This window comes from Artemia franciscana, chromosome 3 (genome assembly GCF_032884065.1).
Source record: "Artemia franciscana chromosome 3, ASM3288406v1, whole genome shotgun sequence".
Lineage (NCBI taxonomy): Eukaryota > Metazoa > Arthropoda > Branchiopoda > Anostraca > Artemiidae > Artemia > Artemia franciscana.
In genome coordinates this window covers 505207-530526 of record NC_088865.1, presented here as the reverse complement: position 1 = coordinate 530526, position 25320 = coordinate 505207, and the positions used below count along the sequence as shown (strand labels likewise).

Genomic DNA, 25320 nt, shown 5'->3' with positions numbered 1-25320 from the left:
GATGGTATCGTTTTATACTTCCAAGCTTTTCTACTCAAGAAGTGACATCAAAAGTGTTGTTTTTAGTGCTATATCACACTTACGGATGGTAGAATTGATAAACATCAAGTAGACATGAGCAATAGCTATCAAATGAGCCATTTAAAGTCGCTAAAAAGTTCTGTTAGCCCTAGTTTTTCCACTTTAGACATGGCACCAAAAGTGCCGTTTTTAGTGCCATTTGGAGCTTGCTGATGGTTGAATGTATTGGAAGGACGTAGATATGACCAATTTATTTTATATGAGATTGCTGTGGGGGATGGGGCCTTTAAGGAGGGGCAGTTGCCCTCCAATTTTTTTGGTCACTTAAAAGGGGTACTAGTAAACTTAATTTCCGTTCGAATGGGCTATTAAACATTTTTCTATGATGTTCTTGTCACCCCCTAGCCTTGCTAGAAAAAAAAAACAAAAAAGCGGGAGACAGATCAGTGCAACCCATGCAAAAAAGTTATTTTCCTGTTCAAGGAGGGGGGTTGTAATTTCCCACAATTAGGTTTTCGACCGTGCTGATTCCAATGGTATTTTTCATTTTGACCCGACGCCTTTTTGAGGGTTTTCAGACTTTTCTTGAAATCACCATAAATTTCTTTCCGCAATAAACTTTTACTTTTAAGACAAATCGAAATAATAATTACCATTCCTTAATCAGTGTCAGATGGCAATTTTTTCACTAGGTAGTTTTTTTCTAAACGCGATTTTTAACTTTTTGTTTCTGTGGGCTGCGGTTCGCTCTTGACTAGGTTGCAGCTGTCGCAGCAACCAGAATTCCAGTAATTCGACGTTTCGTCCCAACGTTTTACAATTATTCATTTGCTGCAATCACCCCTGGTCGAAAGAAAGGACGCCCTTTTGTGGGCGCTCCCCCTTTTTTTCGACACAAGTATTTATATGCTAGTTAAAGGATAACTTAACGCATGATACGAATCTAGAATTAGCCTAAATAGCATTTTTTCTGTGTACTTTTGTTTTGTAATATATTCTTTTAAATTTTTACAAATTATTTTGTATTTATTTTGCTCAAACTTCCATTTGTTAGAGCTTTGGTTACTATTGACAAGTACCATTCTTAATTCACCTTTCATTGCCATGGACAGTTGGACTTGTTTTAAATAGGTCAAGTTTGACGCTACAATTGCAGTAATCTTGTAACGAACTAGTTAGTAACAAGAGTTTTCTGATATATTCAGCGGGTTTGTATTTGTGTTGGATTCCAGGAAGTTGACAAATTTATAGAATCGTGGAAAAAATACTATCTTGCAAGCCTATCTCATTCGCGGTGATATAAACAATCGCATTTTTAATGAGCTTTTGTATTTCCTTAGAAGTTATATACCGTGTAAAGAGTTTTCGTCGGCTAATTTAGAGATCTCCCCTCAGGTGATTTTCATAAAATGTGATGCTTATTGTAAAAGCCTAAATTTCAATAAGACATAGACCTACGCAGAATAGGTACTTTGGGGGAGGGGGCTACATAAAAATTTGAAGGGGGTCGAAGAACAGGAAAAGCGCAACTTTTAGACCAAATCTTTGTAGGGCTTGCCCTTTCTTCATTTTAGGTGCTTCTTTTAAATCTTTAGATGTGTATCATACAAATAGCGGGGGGGGGGGTTTAGGTAAATTGAAAAGAAAGACGAAAATGATCGTTAGCAGGCACATTTGGGAAGAGTTTACATGAATAAATTGAATTTTCGAGTATTCAGCATTTTAAACAAGTTATATGTCGTATCTGTTAACAAGTTCTTGTTAATTTGAGGGGAGGACGGACTCTTCTACTGCGAAAAACTCGAATAATTTTTGCACCATAGGTCTTAAAAACTTATTTTAACTTTTAAGCACAGCAATGTTGTGTTTTCTCAGTTTACTTTACTAATTTTAATAAATTATATATTTTTGCAGAAATCCGATGTGCAGAATGTGGTACCCCTGTCAGCACTGCTAACTTCAAGTAAGTTTTTTCTTTGAGCTTATTTTGCTACGTTCAATTATTATTCTATTAATTGAAAATTGTATTTGTTTAATTAATTTTTAAAGCAAATAATTACAAGCTGCATTTGTTTTTATTCTTGATTGTGTTTTTCCCAGACAACTCTTTACTTGTTGTTGACCTTTTTAAGAAGAGAAAACTTGCAACTAAGTAGGCACTTTGTTTCCATGTTTATACTTTGGCTTGTAAAATCACTAGAAAATATAACTTTCTGAACTTATAAGAATAGCTCAACTTTTAATTACTAGGGTGTGAAATAAAAATTTGTAAAACTTTACAAGTGTCAATATTTAAAACCGTTTTTTTAAGCCAGATGGCGTGGAAGGGGAAGATGGGGGTTTATCCCAAATTCAATTCAGTTTATCCCTGTTAGATTTGTTTTAAAAATCTATCTTTTTTTTATCTAGTATAAGTATCGATATTTGATATAAAAGGGGGTTTATATCCCGATTCAATGTGATAGATTGTTTAATGCATACAGACAATGATATTTGTGTATTATCCTGGACACAATATAGAAGTGAAGTTTGATTAATCACAATGAAATATACCAAAATATGATGCAAATATAAGACTTTAGTAACAAAATTACGAAAACTACAGCTTTTTTTTTATGGAAATCAGGCCGCCCAGGACGTATTATATTAAATACCTAATCTAATCTAACTACATCTATTAAATATTTAATTAAACTGTACCTGCATGGGCGGGTTCCGGAGACATACTCGTAGATGGGACCCTTCATGGCTCGAAATTGTCGCTCAGTTAACCCAATACCATAACCATTGGAATTTAGCGGTCTGCCTGATCCTGTCGCCACGGAGAGCGACATAGCTTGTATCCTAATCCAAGTACAAGTAAGTAAGTACCATCATCGTAGTTTTCAGACAGTTCGTGTTAACAAATTGTAATAAGGATTGACCCGACTCAATAGTAACCGAAACTACAAAACGGAATTTCGATAACAGTAATTACATCAAAAGAATTGTATTTTTATGCTGATTTTAAATATATAAGTTTCATCAAGTTTATTCTTCCCCATCAAAAGTTACGAGCCTGAGAAAATTTATGCCTTAAACTTGAGAAAATCTTGACGAAAATTATCATATTCACATTATCAGATTCAGCGCATCAGAGAATCCTACTGTAGAAGTTTCAAGCTCCTATCTACAAAAATTTGAAATTTTGTAGTTTTTTCCCAGAAGACAGGTTACGGATGCATGTTTATTTGTTTTTTTTTGTTTTTTTGTTTTTTTTTCCGGAGGTGATCGTATCGACCCAGTGGTCCTAGAATGTCGCGAGAGAGCTCATTCTAATGGAAATTAAAATCTCTAATGTTCTTTTGAAGCGACGAAAAAATTAGAGGGCACATAGGCCCCCTCCCTTGTTCATTTTTTCCCAAAGTCATTGGATCAAATTGATGAGATAGCCATTTTGTTCAGCATAGTCGAAAAACCTAATACCTAATGTCTTTGGGGACGAATTAATCCCCCACAGTACCGGGGGAACGGGCTGCAAGTTACAAACTTTGACCACTGTTTACATATAGTAATGGTTATTGGGAAGTTTACAGACGTTTTCAGGGGGACTTTTTTAGCGTTGGGTGGGGGTGTAGGGGGTTACGTAGGAGGTTCTTTCCATGGAGGAATTTATCATGAGGGAAGAGAATTTCCATGAAGGGGTGCAGGATTTTCTAGTATTATTTAAAAAAAAAAAAACATTGAGAACGTAAATAAAAGAAAGTTTTTTTCAACTGGAAGTAAGGAGCAGCATTAAAACTTAAAACGAACAGAAATTATTACGTATATAAGGGGGTTTGTCTCCTCCTCAATACCTCGCTCTTTTTGCGCTAGAGTATTTTTAAGTAATTTCAACTGTTTATTCTACGGCCTTTGTGATTCAGGGGTCGTTCTTAAAGAATTGGGACAAAATTCAAGCTTTAGTGTAAATAGCAAGGTATTGAGGAGGGGGCGAACCCCCTTATGCACTTAATAAAAATATACAAATATAGAAGTTCGTTACGTAAGTTAATTCGTAAGTTACGTATATCTATTACTAATAAAAACGTCCGTAAGAAAATAAAAAGTTCTAGTTGCCTTTTTAAGTAGCCAAAAATTAGAGGGCAACTAAACCTCCTCCCCCACCTCCTTTTTTTATCACAATCTTCCGATAAAAACTATGAGAGCCATTTAGCAAAAAAAAATAATTTGCAAATTTTGTTCTGATTATTCATGTGAGGTGAGCCAAAATTAAACATGTGTTACTTCAAAAAAGTTTTTTATTGCATAAAAAAAGAGCTTCTTAATGTTCTAATTAAACTAACATAATGTTTCAGGAGTTATTCTTGAAGGATTGGGAAAAATTTCACACTTTAAGAGTAAAGAGTGAGGTGTTGTGGAGGAGTAACCCCCTCACAAACCTAGTAATTTAAATTTGTCTTAAACTTTAATATTATTCCTTACTTTCAGTTGAAAAACTTGCTTTTTCATATTTAATTTCTGATCACTTTTTTTTTAAATAATGCCAGGAAATCTGGCTTCTCCTCCACGGAAAAATCCCTCCTGCCCAAGGATTTATCCTCTAGACAATTCAATGCTGGTGAGAATTTACCTCTTGCAATTACCCCTAGCATCTCGACGTGTAAAATTGAGACAGAAAAGAGAAAGCAAGACAGAAGAAGAATTTCGTATATGAATTCTGATAAATTCCCCTAGTATAAAATTTACCCCTTGGAAACTTCCCTCTCCATGGACAATTATCCCCGAGGAAAATTCCACTAGGAGAAAATTTCCTCTGAAAAATGTAGCATATGCATACTTCCCAATAACAAATACTATACGTTAACAATAGGCAAATTTGTAACTCAAAGACCTACCCCCGGGGGCTTTGGGAGGATCATAATATCCCCAAAAGAATAGTTATTCGGTTTTTCAACTATTCTGAACAAAATGGCAATCCCAAACCTTTGATCGGACGATTTTGAGAAAAAAGGCCGTGGAGGGGTCTAGTAGCCCTTTAATTTTTTAGTCACTTAAAAAGGGCACTAGAACTTTTAAGTTCCGTTCGAATGAGCTCTTTTATGATGTTCTAGGACCACTGTGTTGATCCGATCACCCTAAAAAAAAAAACTACACATAACACGCATCCATGATCTTTCCTCTCGCAGAAAACACAAACTTTCACATTTTTTTCTGATAGGAGCTTGAAGCCTCTACAGCAGTGAAACTTCTACGTTAGGGTTATTTGATAGGTTGAATTTGATGGTGTAATTCTGATGAAGATTCTATGACTTTTAGGGGGTGTATCCCCCTACTTTAAAATGTCAGGCAAATTTTCTGAGGGTCGTAACCTTTGATGGGTAAAATTAAACGTATTGACTTATATATTTGAAACCATCATAAATCCTCGATTCTTTTGATTTATCTATTGGTACCAAAATTCCTTTTTTTAGAGTTTTGGTTACTATTGAGCCAGGTCACTCCTTACTTACTGTTTCATAATGACAATATCGAATATATATATATATATATATATATATATATATATATATATATATATATATATATATATATATATATATATATATATATATATATGAATGTTTTACAAGATGAGGTTCCCAAAGATTTTAATGTCCGTTCATTCAAAATATAGTTCTATTATGTCCTTTAGTTGAAAACTAGACAATATGGATTGGAATGCAGTGTTGCCACAAGCTCCTGTCCAGAAGGTGCTATTTTTCTCGAAAACAAGTGTGGTATATGCATGTTACGGAAAATTTCTCCAAATGCTGCTTGGCATTGCTGAATCAGCAATTATGATAAATGCAGCAGTACCACTATAATGTACCAAATGGCACTATAGCTGGCTGGAGGTCACCCCCCCCCCCGGCGTTTTAATGATTTCAATGTTAATAGCATCGTATAAAAATAGTACACCCCTGAGTTAGGGCTCTCGTCTAAGAATCCAGAGGTTGCTCTCTCTACCACCCGATTTGCCATTTTCTCCCACAAGTTGCTACATCATGCATGGTAACCTTCATTCTGTGGTAGTTTCCACCACGTTTGTCGTGTGCTACCTTGTGTACATGACTTTTGAAGTGGGTGTTTCCTTGGGAAGAATTCGTTCCATAAAGAGGATAAATGCGAGTCTGTGTTATCTTTGTTTTTCTCTAACGATTTAAAAGCTAGAAACTGAGATAGTGGCCTAAATAAAATTGCATAAGTTTGAGGTTTGCTTTTCAAGCATATTAAATGGGTGCCTAGACAAGTTATGCGTATCATTACCTAAGAATTAAGATAAACAAATACTATCATTTAGTTCAATGTTTGTTCGATAGTTTTTTTTCTTGTTTTTTTTTCTCAGAAACCGGAACATTATCAGTTCTTCAAAAGTACCTAACAAGCATAAATTTATCAATAATAGATTGAGGAAAAGGCTAACGTGGACCGTTTCAACCCAATTTGACCTTGTCGCAAAAAGTGGAGAAAATTGAAGTGTATATGATGTTAATGTATTAGCTATCTGGTGGAGAAATCATTCTAGAAGTTCTTCATTATACGGGCATACAGTAGGCTATCCAACGACGGATTTCTTTTGTCCCGTCTTGGTATTAATCCTTATTTTTAGCAAATTTCAACGTTAAAAGTGGTGTCAGTTGGAGGGGACATTCGCCCCCCTCCCTTCTTTGTTTTAAAGCATATTTTAGGCATTTTCACTGAAAAGTGCATTATATAGTATTGTTCATTAAAAGAAAAAACAAAATCCCCTAGCTTATGAAAATACCCCCCCCCCTTCATTTTGGTGAATTGAAAGCGCATGTAAATACAAAAATTTAGTTTTCAGTCAAGGGTTAAAAGCGTAAAAACGGTAAAACAATGGGCTTTGTCGTTTCCGGAAGGTTTGTAGAATATTCTTTTTGGTCTCCTCCGCCCCCAATTACGATAAAAGGTTTCGTTTTTATGAAATTTAGTTTAAATTCTTCGAGTGTTGTATTCCAAAAATGAACCTTCTTGCTGTTGTTAGATGAAAAAGGGACTATAAATTGAGTTTCATCAGCTTTTTATCTCGCATGGGTGATCCTCCTGGAAACGTAGCTCACTTCTAATTTAATTGATCTAGTTGTATCATTTGCTTTCTTTTCCCTACTAATAAAGATTATGATACCATCTTTCTTATTATTTATTTTAAAGAGTGAAGAATTTCCATACCTTGTTTATCTTTATCACTTCATTATCTAATTATTATGATTTAGTGAAGCTTTGACAGACATGTAATGCTGAAATTATACGAGGGTGAAGTGATACGAAGCAAATTAAGGTAAAGCTGTGTGATTAACTGCCTAGTTTGTATTTTATGTCTAATTAAAATAAGACAAGAACCGTTTTCCTTCCAGTTTTCTTAACTGAAGATTTTCAACAGCTAGCAATTACTTTGATTTTTACTGTTATTAAGTAGGTTGCAGGTTCTGTTTCTAAATTGTCACTAAAAGAGAATCGCTAAAAATTAGAATTATGATAATACACTTTTCGGTGCTTCCGTTTCAGCCAGTACACACTCGAGAAGTGAAGTTAGGTTAATCCTAATGAAATATACCCAAATGTGATGAAAATATATTACTTTAGCTTATATAATAATATAATTTGAGCTATATATTTGCTCATAGGGGGGAGGGGGTAAATTAACCTAACCTTACCCGCTCCCCCAATGTAGAAGCATATAGCCCAAATTATTTAAGTCCAATGCATTTTGTGATCCGTCATTTGTCTTTGTGGCAATGAAACCGGTTTTCTTAAATCTTGCATTCAGCAAACTTATGGGGTGTGTACCGGCTAATACGGAAGTACCGTCTTTTTGATTATCATTAGATTTTGTAAATAAGGATAAAGTAACTGATACCTTTTCATGGTGGATTTTATTGTCTTTCAAAACCATTTTCTTGCCATAGGCTATCTGCTTCAGTAATGATACCAGCAGGCATCCATGAAGGACTTTTGTTTGGGGGGGGGTGTAATAAACAAAATGGGACATTGATTATGTCAATATATAATAGAAGAAGACTTCATATTAAAGGGAATGATGCTAAATATAATATCATTTACTTGAGGGGTTTCTAACTTTCAGAAATCATGTAGGCTAGGCGGAGTGTGCCAAGCGTGACAAAAGTGTGACACGCATGTTGAAACTCTGCCAAATATTGCGATGACTATGTCACCTGCTGCGGAACCCTGCGGGACATGTGTTGCTCCGAGATCTGCATCAGATGGTGGAAAGTGGACGATCCTAGAATTTACTTAATATTAGTGTATTTATAATTTTTTCGTTTCTGTGTATGACTTTTATAAATTTTTTCAACACAGATTACTATTATCCCATGTTCCAAGGTTTGGACTAATAGCCCGGCACATGTTTAGATTCGCCTGCCATAATTACATACATCAATGGGTGTGAAGAGAATCCCTTCATTCTAATGAAAAATTTTTGTCGTTAGAAGACTGCCCCAGATATGTAGAAATATAGGATGAAACAAACCTTTCGATATTTCACCTGAAATGCTGAAACATCATTCCCCTCCCCCAAGGAAAAACTACTAGATCTCTAGGCGTTTTAGGTCGGAAGTAGCCTATCAACCGATTTTTTCTGAACAGGAATAATTTCGGTTTTGCTACGATCTCAATTATTCCTGGAAACGGAACTTTTGGATCTATTTTTTTTTGGGGGGGAGGGGCTCTTTGTGTGAGTATACCATCGAAGTCGTGGCTGTTTGCCCATACATATATGATATACTTGAGTTAAAAGAGGTATAATCGGTTATAATCAAAATTGAGTCATCCACATAGATCCGGTAAATCTCTTTGTAAATCAGAATTTTAAGTTAACTGTTGTTAAAATGGAACGTCATTAATCTTCTCAATAAAAGTGGTTTAACAGGTAGTTCATCTTGACAAGCTTCTTACTACCTATCAAAGTTATTTATTGTGGTTTACTAAATTGGTGTAGATGAGTTTCATTTCAATAAGAGAAACTATAATTTGCGGACTAGAAGATCCATACCCCTTTCATTCTAGATAAGTTCAATATGAGTTGGAATACATTTGTTTAGAGGGGAATCCAACGCAATATCCCCCTTCTCCCCCTAGATATGACCCTGACAACATGTTACGTCCCATGGAGAATGATGAGAAGTAAATACTTTTTTCCATAGAATTGCTTATTTTTGTTTTCAGCGTTAAATTTACCTTTGTTCGCTAAAATTAATCATAAACGGTGTCCATCGTTATGGATTAATCCACTGACGCTGAACAGGAATAGGATTAATTGGAGTATTGACTCCAGATTGCGCAAAATTTAACTCTAGCCGATTCTAAAGCTCTGAGAAGAAAGAGATTTGAGTTGTCCGTAATGAGAATTGTATTTTATTGATTATTTTCTGAATTATCTTCAGCAAAGTTTAGAATACTAAAAGCCCTGGTTATGACAGTGGCCAAGTATGGCTCTGAAACATGGGCGTGTCGGTTCGAAAGGTAGAGGAAGTTATGCTTATAATAGGAATTGCCTTGGGATACATTTAGACACCATTTGACTGACCATGTGTCAAATAAAAAGCTATCTGAAAAATTCCAAAATATACACACGTTCATCCCTAATGTCAAAGGTACTCTAATGTATTCTTGGCCATATATTCAAATATATGAAAAGCCTCTTTAAATATTTGTAATTTTCCGGCTATTTCGGAAACTTTTTTTCTACATTTTAAGACCATGTGTCAAATAAAAAGCTATCTGAAAAATATGGTACAATCAAAAATTCTATCTTTAAAGACTCGGTTTAAACAGAAAACTGGCACGAATATTGTCACCCTGAATTTTTCTTTACCTTCTCATCGTTTTGATTAAGGGGATTCAATACCTTGAAATATCATTTAGAGATATTCAGCATCGGTCGACCGTCTTAAAGACAAAGAACCCATCAGCAAATTTTCCGAGCGCCACAGATAACTACCAAAATATTTTGTTAGAAATTGATTGTAGAAAGCATAATATAGAAAAGATAGGGTGATCCTTTAACGTATCGAATCCCCTTAGAATGGCTTCTTGAAACTTTGGTACGATGCCATGGGGGCTCTGTAGGTTCCTGGCCGTAATAGGTGGCTGTCCCCTTCCAATTAGACTCGTACCATAAGAAGGCACTAATCTTATATTTTGTAATTGCACGAGCCTTCTAGCATTTTATTACTTTTCTTGCTGACGGGGCCAGCAAGAAACATGCACCAGCGTATGTTATTTAGACTTTTCGTCCTACTAGTAAGGTTTGCATGGGATCAAAAGAGGGCATAAACCTCAGCGTTAAACATTAGTGAATGAATTTTTTAGAGAGAGAGAGAGAGAGAGAGAGAAAACACACTGAGTCAGACACACAAAGACAGGCACAGGAACAGGCAAACAGTTATTTTATGACTAATATATTGAAATATTACCAGAACTAATTGTGTTTTATTACCAGAACACAGTTTGCGCTTTACTGAAAAGAAAATACGATTGAAATGTTTTCATCGTTTTTACTTTCATTAATAAAAATTATAAAAACTTTAAGGAATAGACTCCTCCCTGTCTCCCACAAAATTTTCAGGCCAAATTCTAACAAAATTTTCATTAAAAAAAATTGATCATTTTAAACTTATTATTTAAGTTATTTAATCTTTATTAATTAATAATTTTATTATTTTGATTATTATATTTAATTGTTTTTATTTAATTTTGTTTTCATTTAATGAATTAATCAATAATTTATTAATTATTTTCATTTATTAACTGCGCCTCTATTTTATTTTAATGAAAATACAATTTGAAAAGTTACAAAATGGTTATTATCATTAGATTCCTTATTTCAAATTTTGTGCCACAACAGTTTCTGTGCCCGAGGCGAGTGTCCCCTCTGTCACCCACTCCCCAAAAACCGTATCTGATAGCGATGCTTAAGGTGCCTATTTCCCACAATAAGGGGTAAATATACTAAAAAACTTTCAGTATCTAAAATAATTAGCCTCATTTCTTTTAACATCATGCTTATTATAAGGAAGATACAGCCTAGAAGGGGAGAAAAGCGCATGGTCGCAAAAACTATTATGCCGTTTAGCGAAACCACGCCTGTTAAAATAGGCAGTATAAGTAAAATTTTAGGCACTAGTTTTTTTTTTTAGTGTTTCTTAGGTTTATTGTATTTTGAAAATATTCTCTTATTTTGAAAACTCAAAAACCTGCTTAAATATAATGTACATTGTAAAAGCCGTTAGCAGGTTTTCTGGTAATAAACTTTTAAAGAGCCCATAAATTCTTTTTTTATAACAGGTGTTTAGCATTGCATTAAATTGACAAACCAGAAAGTCTCATTAATTGACACGTTAGATAATTAACCACTGCATGCATATTTAGCCAATTGTACTTCCTATTTTTGCCAATGACACTTTATTATTTTGTTATAGTAAGTGCTTCGATTGAGCTCAAACTAATTTAGGATTACCGTTATTTCAGCATTTGTTAACTTTTATATTGTTTTCTTAGTTCCACCTTCTTATTGTTTCTTTGGACTATGTTGAAATAGTTGAAAATTAACCTTTATTATTAATATTTTCTTAATATAAAAACAAACAACAACACACAGTTGATTTTAAGGTTTTGGACTTTGGGTAGAAATCTAACTGTCAGAAAGCAAATTCTATATAGGCATCTAACCGAAAGAGGGTTTATAAAATGGCTCTTGGACTTGCAATTTTGTCAATAGTATTGAAAAGCGCTGTTTCCTAATGATTATCAGCTATTGTCGCAGCACCTGTGCCGTACTCTTAAAAAAATTGTTTTTAAAAACGAGAAATCATTTTTTTAAATTTTCGTAAAATGAAAAATGAGAAATCATTTTTTTAAAATTTTCATAAAATGAAAAATGAGAAATCAAATGAAAAAAATGATAAAAATTGAAAATGAGAAATCATTTTCATATCGAACAAGATTAAAGTGCTTAAAATTATATAACTTGATTATAGATTTGTCATTAAGCAGATGTACATTTCAATTTATTTAAAAACGGTAGGCCTACTATCATTTTCTAATGCTTTTGTTTCAACGGGTCAATTGTCCTAATGTAGAAAGAAGTAACCCCCGTTAATACAATGGTTGTCTTTGTTTGTGTTTGGTTTCCATGTAACAATGCCTGTATACAAGGAAATGGCAGAATTCCCCCCCCCCCCCCCCCGAGATTAGCTGAGAAGACCGCCCTTCGAATAAAATTATGCTCCAAAATCTATGTTTTGGACCATCCCTCCCCAGGCAAAACCTCTCTCTTCTACTTCCCCTTTTCATTGGTTGATATCTTAAATATTCAGTCATTATAGATAGATAGATGTTTAAAATATTTAGAATATTAAAATACTTATGTAAAATATTGTTCTTAATTAATTCTTGTATATTTCTTACTTTCACTTTACATCGGTTGAAGATATATAGACTTTTAAACATTTTTTAAAGTGGTCCATGTTCTGCATCCTAGCCTAGTCCCAACAATCAGAAAAAAATAGTCTAAAAATTAAAGTCCTTGATTTTCAGGAAATTACAGATTGGATCCAAATAAACTAAGGCCATTTATTGAAGTTCAAATTTTGGTAGATTGAAAGTAAACCTGCTTTTATTTTTTTTTCTGGTGATTAGCGCCGTATTAGTAGTCAAGACCGTATCTAGGGGAATGTTTGAGCCCCCCCCCTGAAATTTTCGTCTACGTATAAACGTTGCAAAAATTCACATAAAACTAATTTTTGATGAGTTTTTAAAGTTTTTTTTGTAACCTCACCCCCCGCCCCTATCAAAAATCCTGGATATACCCATGCTTGTAGTTGTTAATTCCTATTAAACTCACGTTAAAGCTCAAAATTTTCTTTCTTGGCAGTTTCCCATGTACATTGTTTGGGTCAGCCAGTTTTAATAAATGGATTGCAGATATCTGTAATTTTTTACAATTGAACTCGACTCTTTGATATCTGTGGGAGACGTCCGCTGGAGGGTTAGCCCTTGGGTTCCTGTAAACCCCTGAAATGTCAAAATTAAAAAGAGAATGCTAAAAAGAGAATTTGCAAAATACAAATCTGTGTCCGTTAGCATTTTGAAACTTAAGACTCGTTGACATCCTCACCGGATTTCGTTAATTTTTAAAAGTTCAACCTGAGTTTTCCCTTGGAGGAGGGAATATTCCTATATAAAAGCATGCCTGTTCATGCCTACACACAGGGGAAGACTGATGGGATCCTTTTAAACAAGGCTGCCCCAATGATTCGCGCCTCCCGAGACATTCCAAAAATTGTGACCAAAATGAACATTTTCTGATTTTTTTGAAAATGTTCAAAATACGATCTCCTCAATCTCCTCATCTCCTCATACGATTTGGATCCGTAATTTTAACTGGACAAAGTGACAATCTTATTTTTCCTTTGTATTTCAGATAATGTTAAGTATCGCAGATAGACAACGGGAGCGCCAGTTGGCACGGCAAGAGCGCCAGCGTGCTGTTCAAGGAGATGCCGTCAACGAGGAACCTGTTCCATCTTTTCCACCGATAAATAAGGTAGTCTATTTTTCAGCGCTATTTTATGGGCTAGCACAAACAAGCAAATAAGCAGATTTTTTTGTGAAGGAGGGAACAAAAATAATCGGCTTTTATAATTTGAATAACAAGTGCCAACAAATTCAGTAAAAATTGGAATTCTTCAGGGCGTGGTCTGGAGGCTCCTCCACCTGTGTACTTATTGGATGTTCTTAGTCCTGATTCCTTTCGATGAGATGTCAGATCCCAAGCTTGTGGTTTGAGCTCTACTTAAGAAAGTGCTTGGTCTTCATAGTTGCTAGTTTGTTTGATGGTACTAGTCGGGCTATTACACCTGAATTGGGTTGGCTGGAACAAATTTTTTTCTTATTGAGCGCTATTTTTTTGAATATTTTAACCAATTATTAGCAACAATTTTTTTTTATGAATTGATAGCTAAATTTACTTTTTACCATCTTCATGGCGAAATGTAGACCTATCTGGTGGATAAACTTATGTAAAAGACTTATGCAAAGTCTTCTCTTTGCTGGTGTTCCAACTAGCCACATCACTCCTCTTCAACCTGTCAAAAGTTGGGCACGCTTGCGCAGCAACTTGCTGCTACTTTGATGCTAAACCCCTAATAATCGATCCTGGAACATTTGGACGATTCTGATATCAGACTGTCTGTTCGATGTTATATAAACTCGTGGCTGCCCTCTGTAGGAGAAACTACCGAAGGTCAGTTTCGGTAGGGTGAACCTCTTGAGATTAGCTTGGCAAAGTACAGCTCATAAGGACTACCTTGTACAGGGTAGACGGTGATAGGGATACTTGGAAACGTGTTTCACCCGAAGATCTGTCGTCACTTGGAATATCCTCCCAACAGAGGCAATTCCTAAAAATCCTTCTCTTGAGACATTCGGGAGAAATATTTCTAAAAAGTGGGACAATAACCAGATCTTGTGGTATACCGTCACTTCTGATGGAGCAAAAAATAAATGATAAAAAAGCTTAAAATGAAAACAAAAGAATCATTTTGTTTGATGCCTCCGTGATGCGGCGGGTCAAACGGTGTACGTATTAAATTTACAAATAAGAAAATCTCATTAATTGACATGTTAGATAATCAACCACTGCATACATATTTAGCCAATTGTACTTCCTATTTTTGCCAGGCACAATTTGTTATTTTATTATAGTAAGTGCTTCGATTGAGCTCAAACTAATTTAGGGTTATCGTAATTTCAGCATTAGTTAACTTTAAGATAGTTCTCCTAGTTCCAGCTTCTCATTATATCTTGGGATTATGTTGAAATATTTAAGCTTAAAAAGAAAACAGAAGAATCGTTTTGTTTGATGTCTCCGTGACGCGGCGGGTCAAACGGTGTACGGTCGCCATAAAACACCAGGCGCATGACAAAAGTCTCAGATGTCCTCTGTTCCAAGGCGACCTTCTTTTGAAGACTTGTTATAATTTTGACAGAACCTCTGTATTCCATTATAGAATGACTCTTCTTTAGCCTCTTGAAAATATACCCGTTTTTACAGGAAAAAGTGTATATCTGTCATCTGTACACCATCTCCTATTTTGTCTTCCCCTTTCCAATTTTTTTTGCCTACCCTAGTAATGACAGAGATTGTCAGCACATCATTTCATAAGGAATAATTCTGATGTTTACCATAGCCATCAATTTTCACCCTTTGTTAATTAGCAGTTTGTCTGCTATTTACGATCGGGGATTTTTAGCTTTCAATTTTCTTTTGACCAAATGTACTTGTCGACTTTCGACAAAAAACAATATAATTCTCTAATTTGTCAGTAAGTTTAAGCATCTATAAGTCCATAATTGTGGTTTGTCACGGATCTAGTGTCATTACCTATTTTGTTTGGTGAAGGATGAGAACCTTTGTCTCTTTATTTATGTGTGTTTTCCATGTTTTAGAACTAAAAGTGAATAAGACATAGAAAGATAAAATGTAAAAATAAAGTGATTCTTGAGAATAAGATAAAAAAATGATAGAAAAATAGAGATTACTAATCTATGCTTCCGTGTTAAAAAGTGTCTTTTGAATTCATTGATTTACTTTGTGACCTATTTTTGCCGGTCAATCCCAAAGTTTTTCATTTCTGGAGATAAAAATAACCCGACCTCTTCTTAAATCCGGATTAAATAATGTTGAGCGAAAAAAAAAATCTTGATTGAAAAGAAAATGAAACATTTGGAGAGATAAATAACTTCGCCTTTTTAAAACCTGATTGACTCTTCTGTGTGATACAATAAAAAAAACAAAACAAGTTTTTTCAACTGACAGTAGTGAGCAACATTAAAACTTAAAACGAACAGAAATTATTACGTTTATGAAGGGAAATACCCGTCCTGAACACCTCCCTCTTTGCAATAAAGTTTTTCAGTACTTAAAAAAGCAAAAACATCTTATTGTTCAAATTAAACGACCTTTGTGTTTCAGGAGTCGTTCTTAAAGAATTGGGACAAAATTCAAACTTTAGCCTAAAGAGCGAGGTGTTGAAGATGGGCATTCCCCTTCATATATGTAATAATATCTGTTCGTTTTAAGTTTTAATGTTCCTCCTTACTTCTAGTTGAAAAAATTGTTCTTTTTTTATTTGATTTCTGATCGTTTTTCAAATAATGCGAGGAAATATGGCCCTTGGTCAAATTTTGATCAGGTGATTTTGGAAAAAATGGGTGGGGGAGGTGGCCTAGTTGCTCTCCAATCTCCAAACAAATGAACACACATCCGTGATCTTTCTTCTGGCGAAACTAACAAAATTCCACATTTTTGCAGATATGAGCTTGAAACCTCTACAGTAGGGCTTTCTGATACGCTGAATTTGATGGTGTTTGTATGCATTCAGCTTGAATGCAGCCTACAAAGCAAAGGCAGTAGGGAATGTATTTAAGTTAGGTATATTATTGCTGAACTGAACATGATGATATGGCTAGTGTGAGCGGGTCCTAGTCAGAATGGTCTGACTTAAGTCTCCAGCCAAACATGTTTCTTAGTCTTTGGTTGAATCAACATATATGCTTTTAATATTCATACATTAGTGAAACTAACTTAGGAGCTTAAAAAAAGATAATTAAGAAAAGGAAATAAAAACAAAAATGAAAGAAATTTGTAAATTGAGTCCTCTGATTAAATTGATGCGGAACAATATTAGATTCTAAGATGGAATCAGTTTAGATAAGAATCTTTGTTTGGACGTGACAAATTATAGGAATCATTTTTTTGTTTTGAGGACTCGTTTAATATTTTTGTGATTCGATAATTCAGACGTCAGCACTGTCTTTTCTTTATGAAAGTCTAAACAAATGTTGGAAGGATATCAAAATAATGTCGAAATGGACAAGATTTTCTCATAATTTCTTGTATATTCCAGTTAGATAACAAAGTGCAATTCCTTAAATTTGTGTCATGCAATTTTTGTTTTGTATAAAAGACGGGCTTGGGTCTCCGGCCCTCGTAAATATTGCCCAACATCACCTCCCTCCACAAGCCCCCTTAGTAATAGGCAATTGTATTTCAAAACCAATTAAACCATAGGCCAGAATAATATCGACAAAATGATGTCGAAATGTACAAGATTTTCTCCTAATTTCTTGTATATTCCAGTTAGATAACAAAGTGCAATTCCTTAAATTTATTTCATGCTATTTTTTTTGTATAAAAACGGGCTTGGGTCTCCGGCCATCGTAAATATAGCCCATCTTCACCTCCCTCCTCAAGCCCCCTTAGTAATTGACAATTGTATTTCAAAGCCAATAAAGCAATAGGCCACAATATATCCAATAGAACTTAATTTAAGGTTCTATGTTTCAGTTCATCGTTACCATTAGTAAATAAATTTCCTCTCAAATTTGTGAATTCATCATACATTTAAATAAAGTTTTCCACCTCATCCCCCAAAATACCGCATAGGTGGTAAGTTTGCAGTCTGTTTAGAAAATTAAGATAACTCCAATTTTCCTTCAGTAATATATAGTTAACACGCTCCTTAAACAAAATTCTAATATGCTTATAGAAACCGTACTTGCTAATTAAATCTAGAAAATGTAGTTTTGGGTTGTTCCTGCAACCACCCTTTAGTTAGGGATGCGTTTTTAGGGATATCCTTGTGTAAATGACAAAACAGGATATTTTCAATGTATGCCCCCTCCCCCTCCCCTCATAATCTAAAAAGACTCTTGTTGTTTATTTAGATGAAAGGTTGGATTTTGGTTAGAAAATTAAATAAAAAAAACAAGTTTTTTCAACTGAAAGTAAGGAGTGACATCAAAACTTAAAACGCACAGAAATTACTTCGTATATGAAAGAGGCTGCTTCCTCATCAACGCCCCGCTCTTTACGCTAAAGTTTGACTCTTTCTCTCAATTCTTCTTTCTAAAACAGTAAAAAACTTTAGCGTAAAGAGCGGGGCGTTGATGAGGAAGCAGCCTCTTTCATATACGAAGTAATTTCTGTGCGTTTTAAGTTTTGATGTCACTCCTTACTTTCAGTTGAAAAAACTTGTTTTTTTTATTTAATTTCTGAACGTTTTTGAATCAATGCATGTTTTGATTTTGGCTCTCCGCAGAGGAATGATCAAAACGAAATTTGCATATTTTTTTTTTGGCTCAATGGCTTTCTCATAATTTTGATCGAATGATTTTGAGAAAAAAAGAGCGGGGGACGAAGCCTAGTTGCCCCCCGATTTTTTGGTTAATTAAAAAGGCAACTAGAACTTTTAATTTTTTACGAATCTTTTTATTGGTAAAAGATTTACGTAACTTATAAATTAGCTTACGTAAAGAACTTTTGTATTCTCATGTTTTTATTACATATATGAGGGGATTCGCCCCATCGTCAGTACCTCGCTCTTTAGACTAAAGCTTAAATTTTATCCCAATTCATTAAGAATGACCCCCTGAATCACAAAAGCCGTAGAATAAGTAGTTGAAATTACCGAAAATACTTTAGCGTAAAGAGCGAGGTATTAGAAGCAGGTGAGCCCCTCATATGGGTAAAAATTTCTGTTTGTTTTGAGTTTTATTGCTGTTCCTTACTTCCAGCTGAAAAAGCTTTTTCACTTTTATTTTTTAATTGTTTTTTTTTTAATAATGCTAGTAAATCCTGCTCCCCCTTCATGGAAATTTTCTTCTCCCATTACAAATTCTCGAAGGAAAGTTCCCCCAGCATATCCCCCTCTTCTCAACCCCTCCCCCAAACCAAAAAAATCCTCCTGAAAACGCCTGTATACTTCCCAATAACCATTACTATATGTAAGCACAGGTCAAAGTTTGTAACTTGTTGCCCCTCCCACGGGGACTGTGGGGGAGTAAGTCGTCCCCAAAGACATAGTTATAAGGTTTTTCGACTACGCTGAATAAAATGGCTATCTCAGAATTTTGATCCGTTGACTTTGGGAAAATAATTAGCGTGGGAGGGGGCCTAGGTGCTCTCCAATTTTTTTGGTCACTTAAAAAGGGCACTAGAACTTTTCATTTCCGTTAGAATGAGCCCTCTTGCAACATTCTAGGACAACTGGGTCGATACGATCACCCCTGGGGGAAAAAAAAACAAAAAAACAAAAAAACAAATAAACACGCATCCGTGATCTGCCTTCTGGCAAAAAATGCAAAATTCCACATTTTTGTAGATAGGAGCTCGAAACTTCTACAGTAGGGTTCTCTGATACGCTGAATCTGATGGTGTGATTTTCGTTAAGATTCTATGACTTTTAGGGGGCGTTTCCCCCTATTTTCTAAAATAACGCAAATTTTCTCAGGCTCGTAACTTTTGGTGGGTAAGACTAAACTTGATGAAACTTATATATTTAAAACCAGCATTAAAATGCGATTCTTTTGATGTAGCTATTGGTATCAAAATTCCATTTTTTAGAGTTTGCGTTACTATTGAGCCGGGTCGCTCCTTACTACAGTTCGTTACCACGAACTGTTTGATTAAAATAAATCAAATTTTAGCTCAGTAATATATAGCTGACAAGTCCCTGAAAATAAAAGTATGATATCCTAAGTTAATTTTAACTTAACATAAACATTCCTCGCTAAAACATTAAACTCATTAGAAAAAGTTATAGAAACCGTACTTGCTAAATAAACCTAGAAAATAGATTTGAGTTGTTCATGCAACAAGCCTTGAGTTGGAGATGCAACCTTAGGGATATCCTTGTGTAAATGTCAAATCCAGCTATTTTCAATGTCATTTCCCCCTCCCCTCTCAGTGTCCAAAAAGATTCTTGCAGTCCATTTAGATGAAAACCTTAGATTTTGTTTAGAAAACTAAAATAAATCTAATTTTCACGCAGTAATATATAGTTTACCCACAGCTAAAGGTAAATTATAATATAAGTTATAATATATAAAATTAAACTGTCACACCCAGGCTAATTTTTCAAAAGTACTATTTCAAGATGATAAAAATATATGAAAATATGAATGGCACATAGTTATCTAAATTAAACGATTGAATCAAATTTTATTTATGCCTTCTGATTTCTTAAAAACCTTAGTTTTTAGTTCCTTTTTATTTTAAACGGCCCCTCTTGACGCGACAAAATATATTTTGGTCATGATATGGTTTATAAAGCCAGTAATGCTCAAGGGGAATTTCATAGTTTTATATGTATAAAAAAGATATTGCCTTTTTTATTATATAACAAAATATTCTGTGAAATGTTTTTTTCTGTTATATGCTATATAAAACTAGAAAATGTTGAGCTGTTCCTGCAACAAACCTCGAGTTAGACATGAACTTTTAGGGTCATCCTTGTGCAAATAATAAAACGAGTTATTTTTGTCACAACAGCCTCTAAGTGTTTTATTTCATCAATTAAATTTTGGCTTTCTGTACCTGTATTCACAAACAGAAATAGTAGCCTAATCATTGCTTAATTAGAAACAACTCATCTGGCTTGTTAACCTTATCTCTTAGAAATAAAGTCAAGCAGTTTGTTCCGATTGGTGTTTCTAATACAGGATCGTTGGAAAGTTGCGAAACTTATGTCTCTCTCCCTCAGATATTCAAGGAGTATTTCGATCAATGTTTTGCTTAGGAAATAGACTTTCTTTGGAGGATTTGTAAAATGTTTAAACTAGAATTTCCGTCATTGTTGTATGCAAGTTATATCTGGGGGCGGGGATGGTGGATTCTCTAGGGGTTTTAGAGAGTCACTACACGAAAAATTACATTGCTCAAAGCTTTTTAAACGGACATTCAAAAGTTCGATTGCAGACAGGGGGAGACATGACAATTCTGCAAACGTCATGTGCTTATTCTGCAAAAGTAATTGCAACATATGAGGGCGTCTTCTGATTCAGTTAGAAGAAGAGGGCGTCTTCTGATTCAGTTCATCTTCCCCCCTCAAATTTCTTGAAAATTTTGCCTTAATACCCATATGCATAGTTGTAACAGCAGTCAGAGTAGTAGTATTGATATTGCTTGTAATAATATTGAATAGCGGTAGTACTAGTAGCAGCACTAGTATTAACCTATTACCTTTTGGTAAGTTGAACATCCCTCTCATCAAGTCATGGAAGTTTCAACTTAATACTCCCGATCGTTCTCGATATATAGCTGAGGTGTCTTGTGATTTATTTGAGAGCAACATTTAGTTTTAAAGCATAATAGGCCAGTTGCATAACTTTGGGGGGCTACCATGCCCAATATCCCTAGAGACATAGTTGCTAGATCGTTCTACTATGCTGAACAAAATAGTTGTCTTAAAATTTTGACTGAATTTGTTTGAAAAAAAAAAAAAACGACATAGAAATAAATATAAAGACGACAAACGGGCCTATGGTCAGTAAATGAAAACGAAGAGAAACAAAACATAATCACACGTATTTCGCCCGTATACAACAAAGCGTCTTCAGTATTGAGAGAAAAAACCAACTAGAAACTAAAACTAAAAAATATTACTAAAGAATACGCATAAGACCAAAATCGTACGTGCAGAATAAGCACGTCATGTGCTTATTTTGCAAAAGTAATTGCAACATATGGTGGAGTTCCTAAATTGAAAATTTTCAGTTGGAAATATGTTTTGATTATAGGCGTTTGATATGTTAGAATATTGTAAATATCGGTATTAATAAAAATTCGAATAGGGATAAATCCTTTTATTAGACTGTCACAATAACAATAAAAAAATATACTGGATATTTCAGTCACATGTACAGTGACCATCATAAGCAAAAATACAGAAATGCAGATAATGTCCAAAATATGTTTTTTTATTTTTTTTTTATTTAGTAGCCTATGTTTTTATTTTTATTTTCACTGACAAATAAAAGGATTTATCCCTATTCGAACTTTTATTTGTCGTCATGGAAAGGCAGTGTGGTCTTCGAAATCACCTACATCATCGGTATTAATATTACCAATATCTCAAAAATGATAGTTTGGCGATTTTGTTGATGATTTTTTAATTTGACATCGCCCAAAAATTCTTCGGAAATAATTCTTTGTCTAGGTTATAAAACGCGTCCAGGTTAAAGGGCAAAAGTGAACTTCTTATTTTGAAACTAAGAATCGCAATAACATTTTAGTCTTAAATGCTCACACATTCAAATATATATATATTAAATATATATATAAATATATATATATTTATACTTTATATATATATATTTATAATATATTTATATATTATATATACATATTTAAAATATATATATATATTCAAATATATATATATATATATATATATATATATATATATATATATATATATATATATATATATATATATATATATATATATATATATATATATATATATATATATATATATATATATATATATATATATATATATATATATAAATATATATATATATATATATATATATATATATATATATATTCAAATATATATATATATATATATATATATATATATATATATATATATATATATATATATATATATATATCTGTCAATTCCTTTTTAGATTACTCTCTTTGTAGAAGTTTCGTTTAATATGAATATTCTGTTCAGCATAGTTGTTCCTCTTTCTTGTGTAAAACTTTCCGATGATTTCCAATAATTGTTCTGCTTCTTCTTGAAGGTCACCGTAAATTTAATTATCTGTTGGAATTTGTGGAAAGGTTTATGCCCGAGCCACAGTGTATTCACACCTGTTGCTACAAAGTCAAAATTTATGAATGACCCATGCTGCTCGTTGATTTTATACATTTGCTATAGAAGCGGAAAATTGTAGTGACGGGAACTTGGTTTAAAAAGACTATCTTAACACTAATTTGTTCTCAATGACTATCGTGTTGTTCGGGCATTATTCTCAAAGGCTAATTAAATTCTTAAATTATCAGTTAGCTCGAATCGTCCTTGTTAAGTAGTTGGCGCGCTGGTTTGAGAATTCTTTGTCCAAGTGGCAGGGGTTCGATCCCTGGCATAGCCAATTATTATGTTTGAGACGAGGGTCAGTGACGTGACAGTAAGCTCAGCCAGAGTCGACCCAGCTTTAAATGTGTGCCTGCCGAAATCTGGGGAAGGTAAGCAGGAAGGGTGTATAAAAGCACAGGATGGTCGGCCCCCATACCCCTGTTGCACTTCCTGGCTGAAGGGCCACAAAATAGAGATCAGCATCGTCGGTCTGGACCTCAAGGGTATAGTCGGGTCATGCGTAATTACTACTTACATAGCTCGAGTTTCATTGTTTTATGCTGCCTTGTTGGCTTCGTAATACTATGTTTATGCACTCTCCTGCATCCAATTAGCTTCGTAAATATGTCTTAAGGTGTCTTAAGGACAAGAGTTCTTATTAATTGTATTAATAAGTTATATTAAGTTCTTATTAAGTTCTTATGTCTTAAGGACAAGAGTCGAATATCGCTTTGGTCGCCAGATTTCGAATTGCCTGGGGAAAAGGTGTAACATTGTTCGAAATAGATGGCATTTTCAGTTTCTACGCTGGTTAAAATGTACGATTGGTATTCCATTTTAGAAGGGTATTCAAACGAGTTTCTTTCTAATTTTGTAGTAAGATCTCTAAGAATTTTTCTTTCAGTATATTAAATAAACCTACACACCTGCATACGACAAACCTGATTATCATGGTTGCAGTAGTAGCTTCAACCTAGTAAAGAACAAACCACTGCCAATAGTAGCCAAAAATTAAAATACAAGTTTTAATACAAACTGGATAGCAAGAAAAAAAATGTCATTTATAGTTGATTTAACAGAATAAAATTGTGTTTAAATAGGTTTTGTAAACACTGTCGCTTTCTACAAGTTGTATTAAATGCTTGCAAAAATCAAGGAGCATAAAATAGGAGAATTAGAACATGGTAAAGAAGGTGGTCGTCTTCCTAAGGAGTTTTGTGGGTCAAAGTGAGCAAATATTTCGTTTTCGGTCCTGAGATGTTGGCCTTCTAGAAGGACTAGCAACTCCTGCGATATCATCGATGTGTTCTGGAAGAGAGCGGCTCCAATTTTTACCTAAGAGCCTCTACTGTACGTGAGGCTGCACTACCTATCGTTCGAGTTCTTTCATAGTGTATTTCCTTGTAGAAGTCTTTCTTCCAAACTTTCCGCTGTTGAAGCTGTATACCAAAGAAGCTGTTGAAGCTATATACCAAAGAAGCTGTTGAAGCTATATACCAAAGAAGCTGTTGAAGCTGTATACCAAAGAAGCTGTTGAAGCTGTATACCAAAGAAGCTGTTGAAGCTGTATACCAAAGAAGCTGTTGAAGCTGTATACCAAAGAAGCTGCTGAAGCTGTATACCAAAGAAGCTGTTGAAGCTGTATAACAAAGAAGCTGTTGAAGCTGTATACCAAAGAAGCTGTTGAAGCTGTATACCAAAGAAGCTGTTGAAGCTGTATACCAAAGAAGCTATTGAAGCTGTATACCAAAGAAGCTGTTGAAGCTGTATACCAAAGAAGCTGTTGAAGCTATATACCAAAGAAGCTGTTGAAGCTGTATACCAAAGAAGCTGTTGAAGCTGTTGTAGCACAGTGGATTGATGCTCTGCTTGGCAATACGGGGCACCAGGGTTCGATCCCTGCTGCAGCGAGGTTGGGTGACAAGGTTGCTACTTGTCCAAGTAAAAAACACACCAACTGAATATTTATTCAAGCTGTATACCACATAAAAGTTAGGAAGAGATGTTTAGGAGCCCATAAAATACACATAAGGACCACATTTTAGTTTTCCTCGAAAAGGACATATCACTACATTTTTGTTGAAGGCAACAACTCAACCTTTAGTCGAGTTGTAGTGCTCAGTGAATTCCGGTTTTCGACTTGAGTTGATTAAAGAAGGTCTCTTATGTATTGTTGACAACACAACGATTATTTGTTTCGTTTTTGGACTCATGAAATCAGGGTAAGCTCCTGATCAAAGTAAAGCATTGAACTACATTAAGAACGCCTTTCTTACATAATATTAATCGGAGTCTACTGTTTTCCAAATCTTCCAGGTTTTCCCGATTAGATCATCTTCACAGTCACTAAGAGTTGAGATGTTATCCTCTTCGTCACTTGCATGAAGTAGTTCTTTGGTCTATTTTCCTGTAATCTTTCTAGAAGCTATCTAAAAGGAAAAACAAAGCGAAAAGGAAAAGAGACGAAAAGTGTAGTGTCTGTACCGTTCAGGCTCCTGAGGACACATGTCCGTTCCTACTTAAGCAGATGATGAAATTATAATTTCAATAACGTTTACGATAAGAAAGCTGACACAAATGC

General features: G+C 34.4%; 1 protein-coding gene across 1 annotated transcript in view; it reads left to right on the top strand.

Moving 5' to 3' along the window:
- The window catches only part of LOC136024715 (AF4/FMR2 family member lilli-like), a 120477-nt gene that overhangs the window by 7488 nt on the left and 87669 nt on the right, over positions 1-25320 (top strand). The window contains exons 2-3 of the mRNA XM_065700131.1: positions 1936-1984; positions 13508-13630. Coding sequence (XP_065556203.1) covers positions 13511-13630 — 120 coding nt within the window. The 5' untranslated portion in view covers positions 1936-1984; positions 13508-13510. The remainder of the gene's footprint in view (positions 1-1935; positions 1985-13507; positions 13631-25320) is intronic.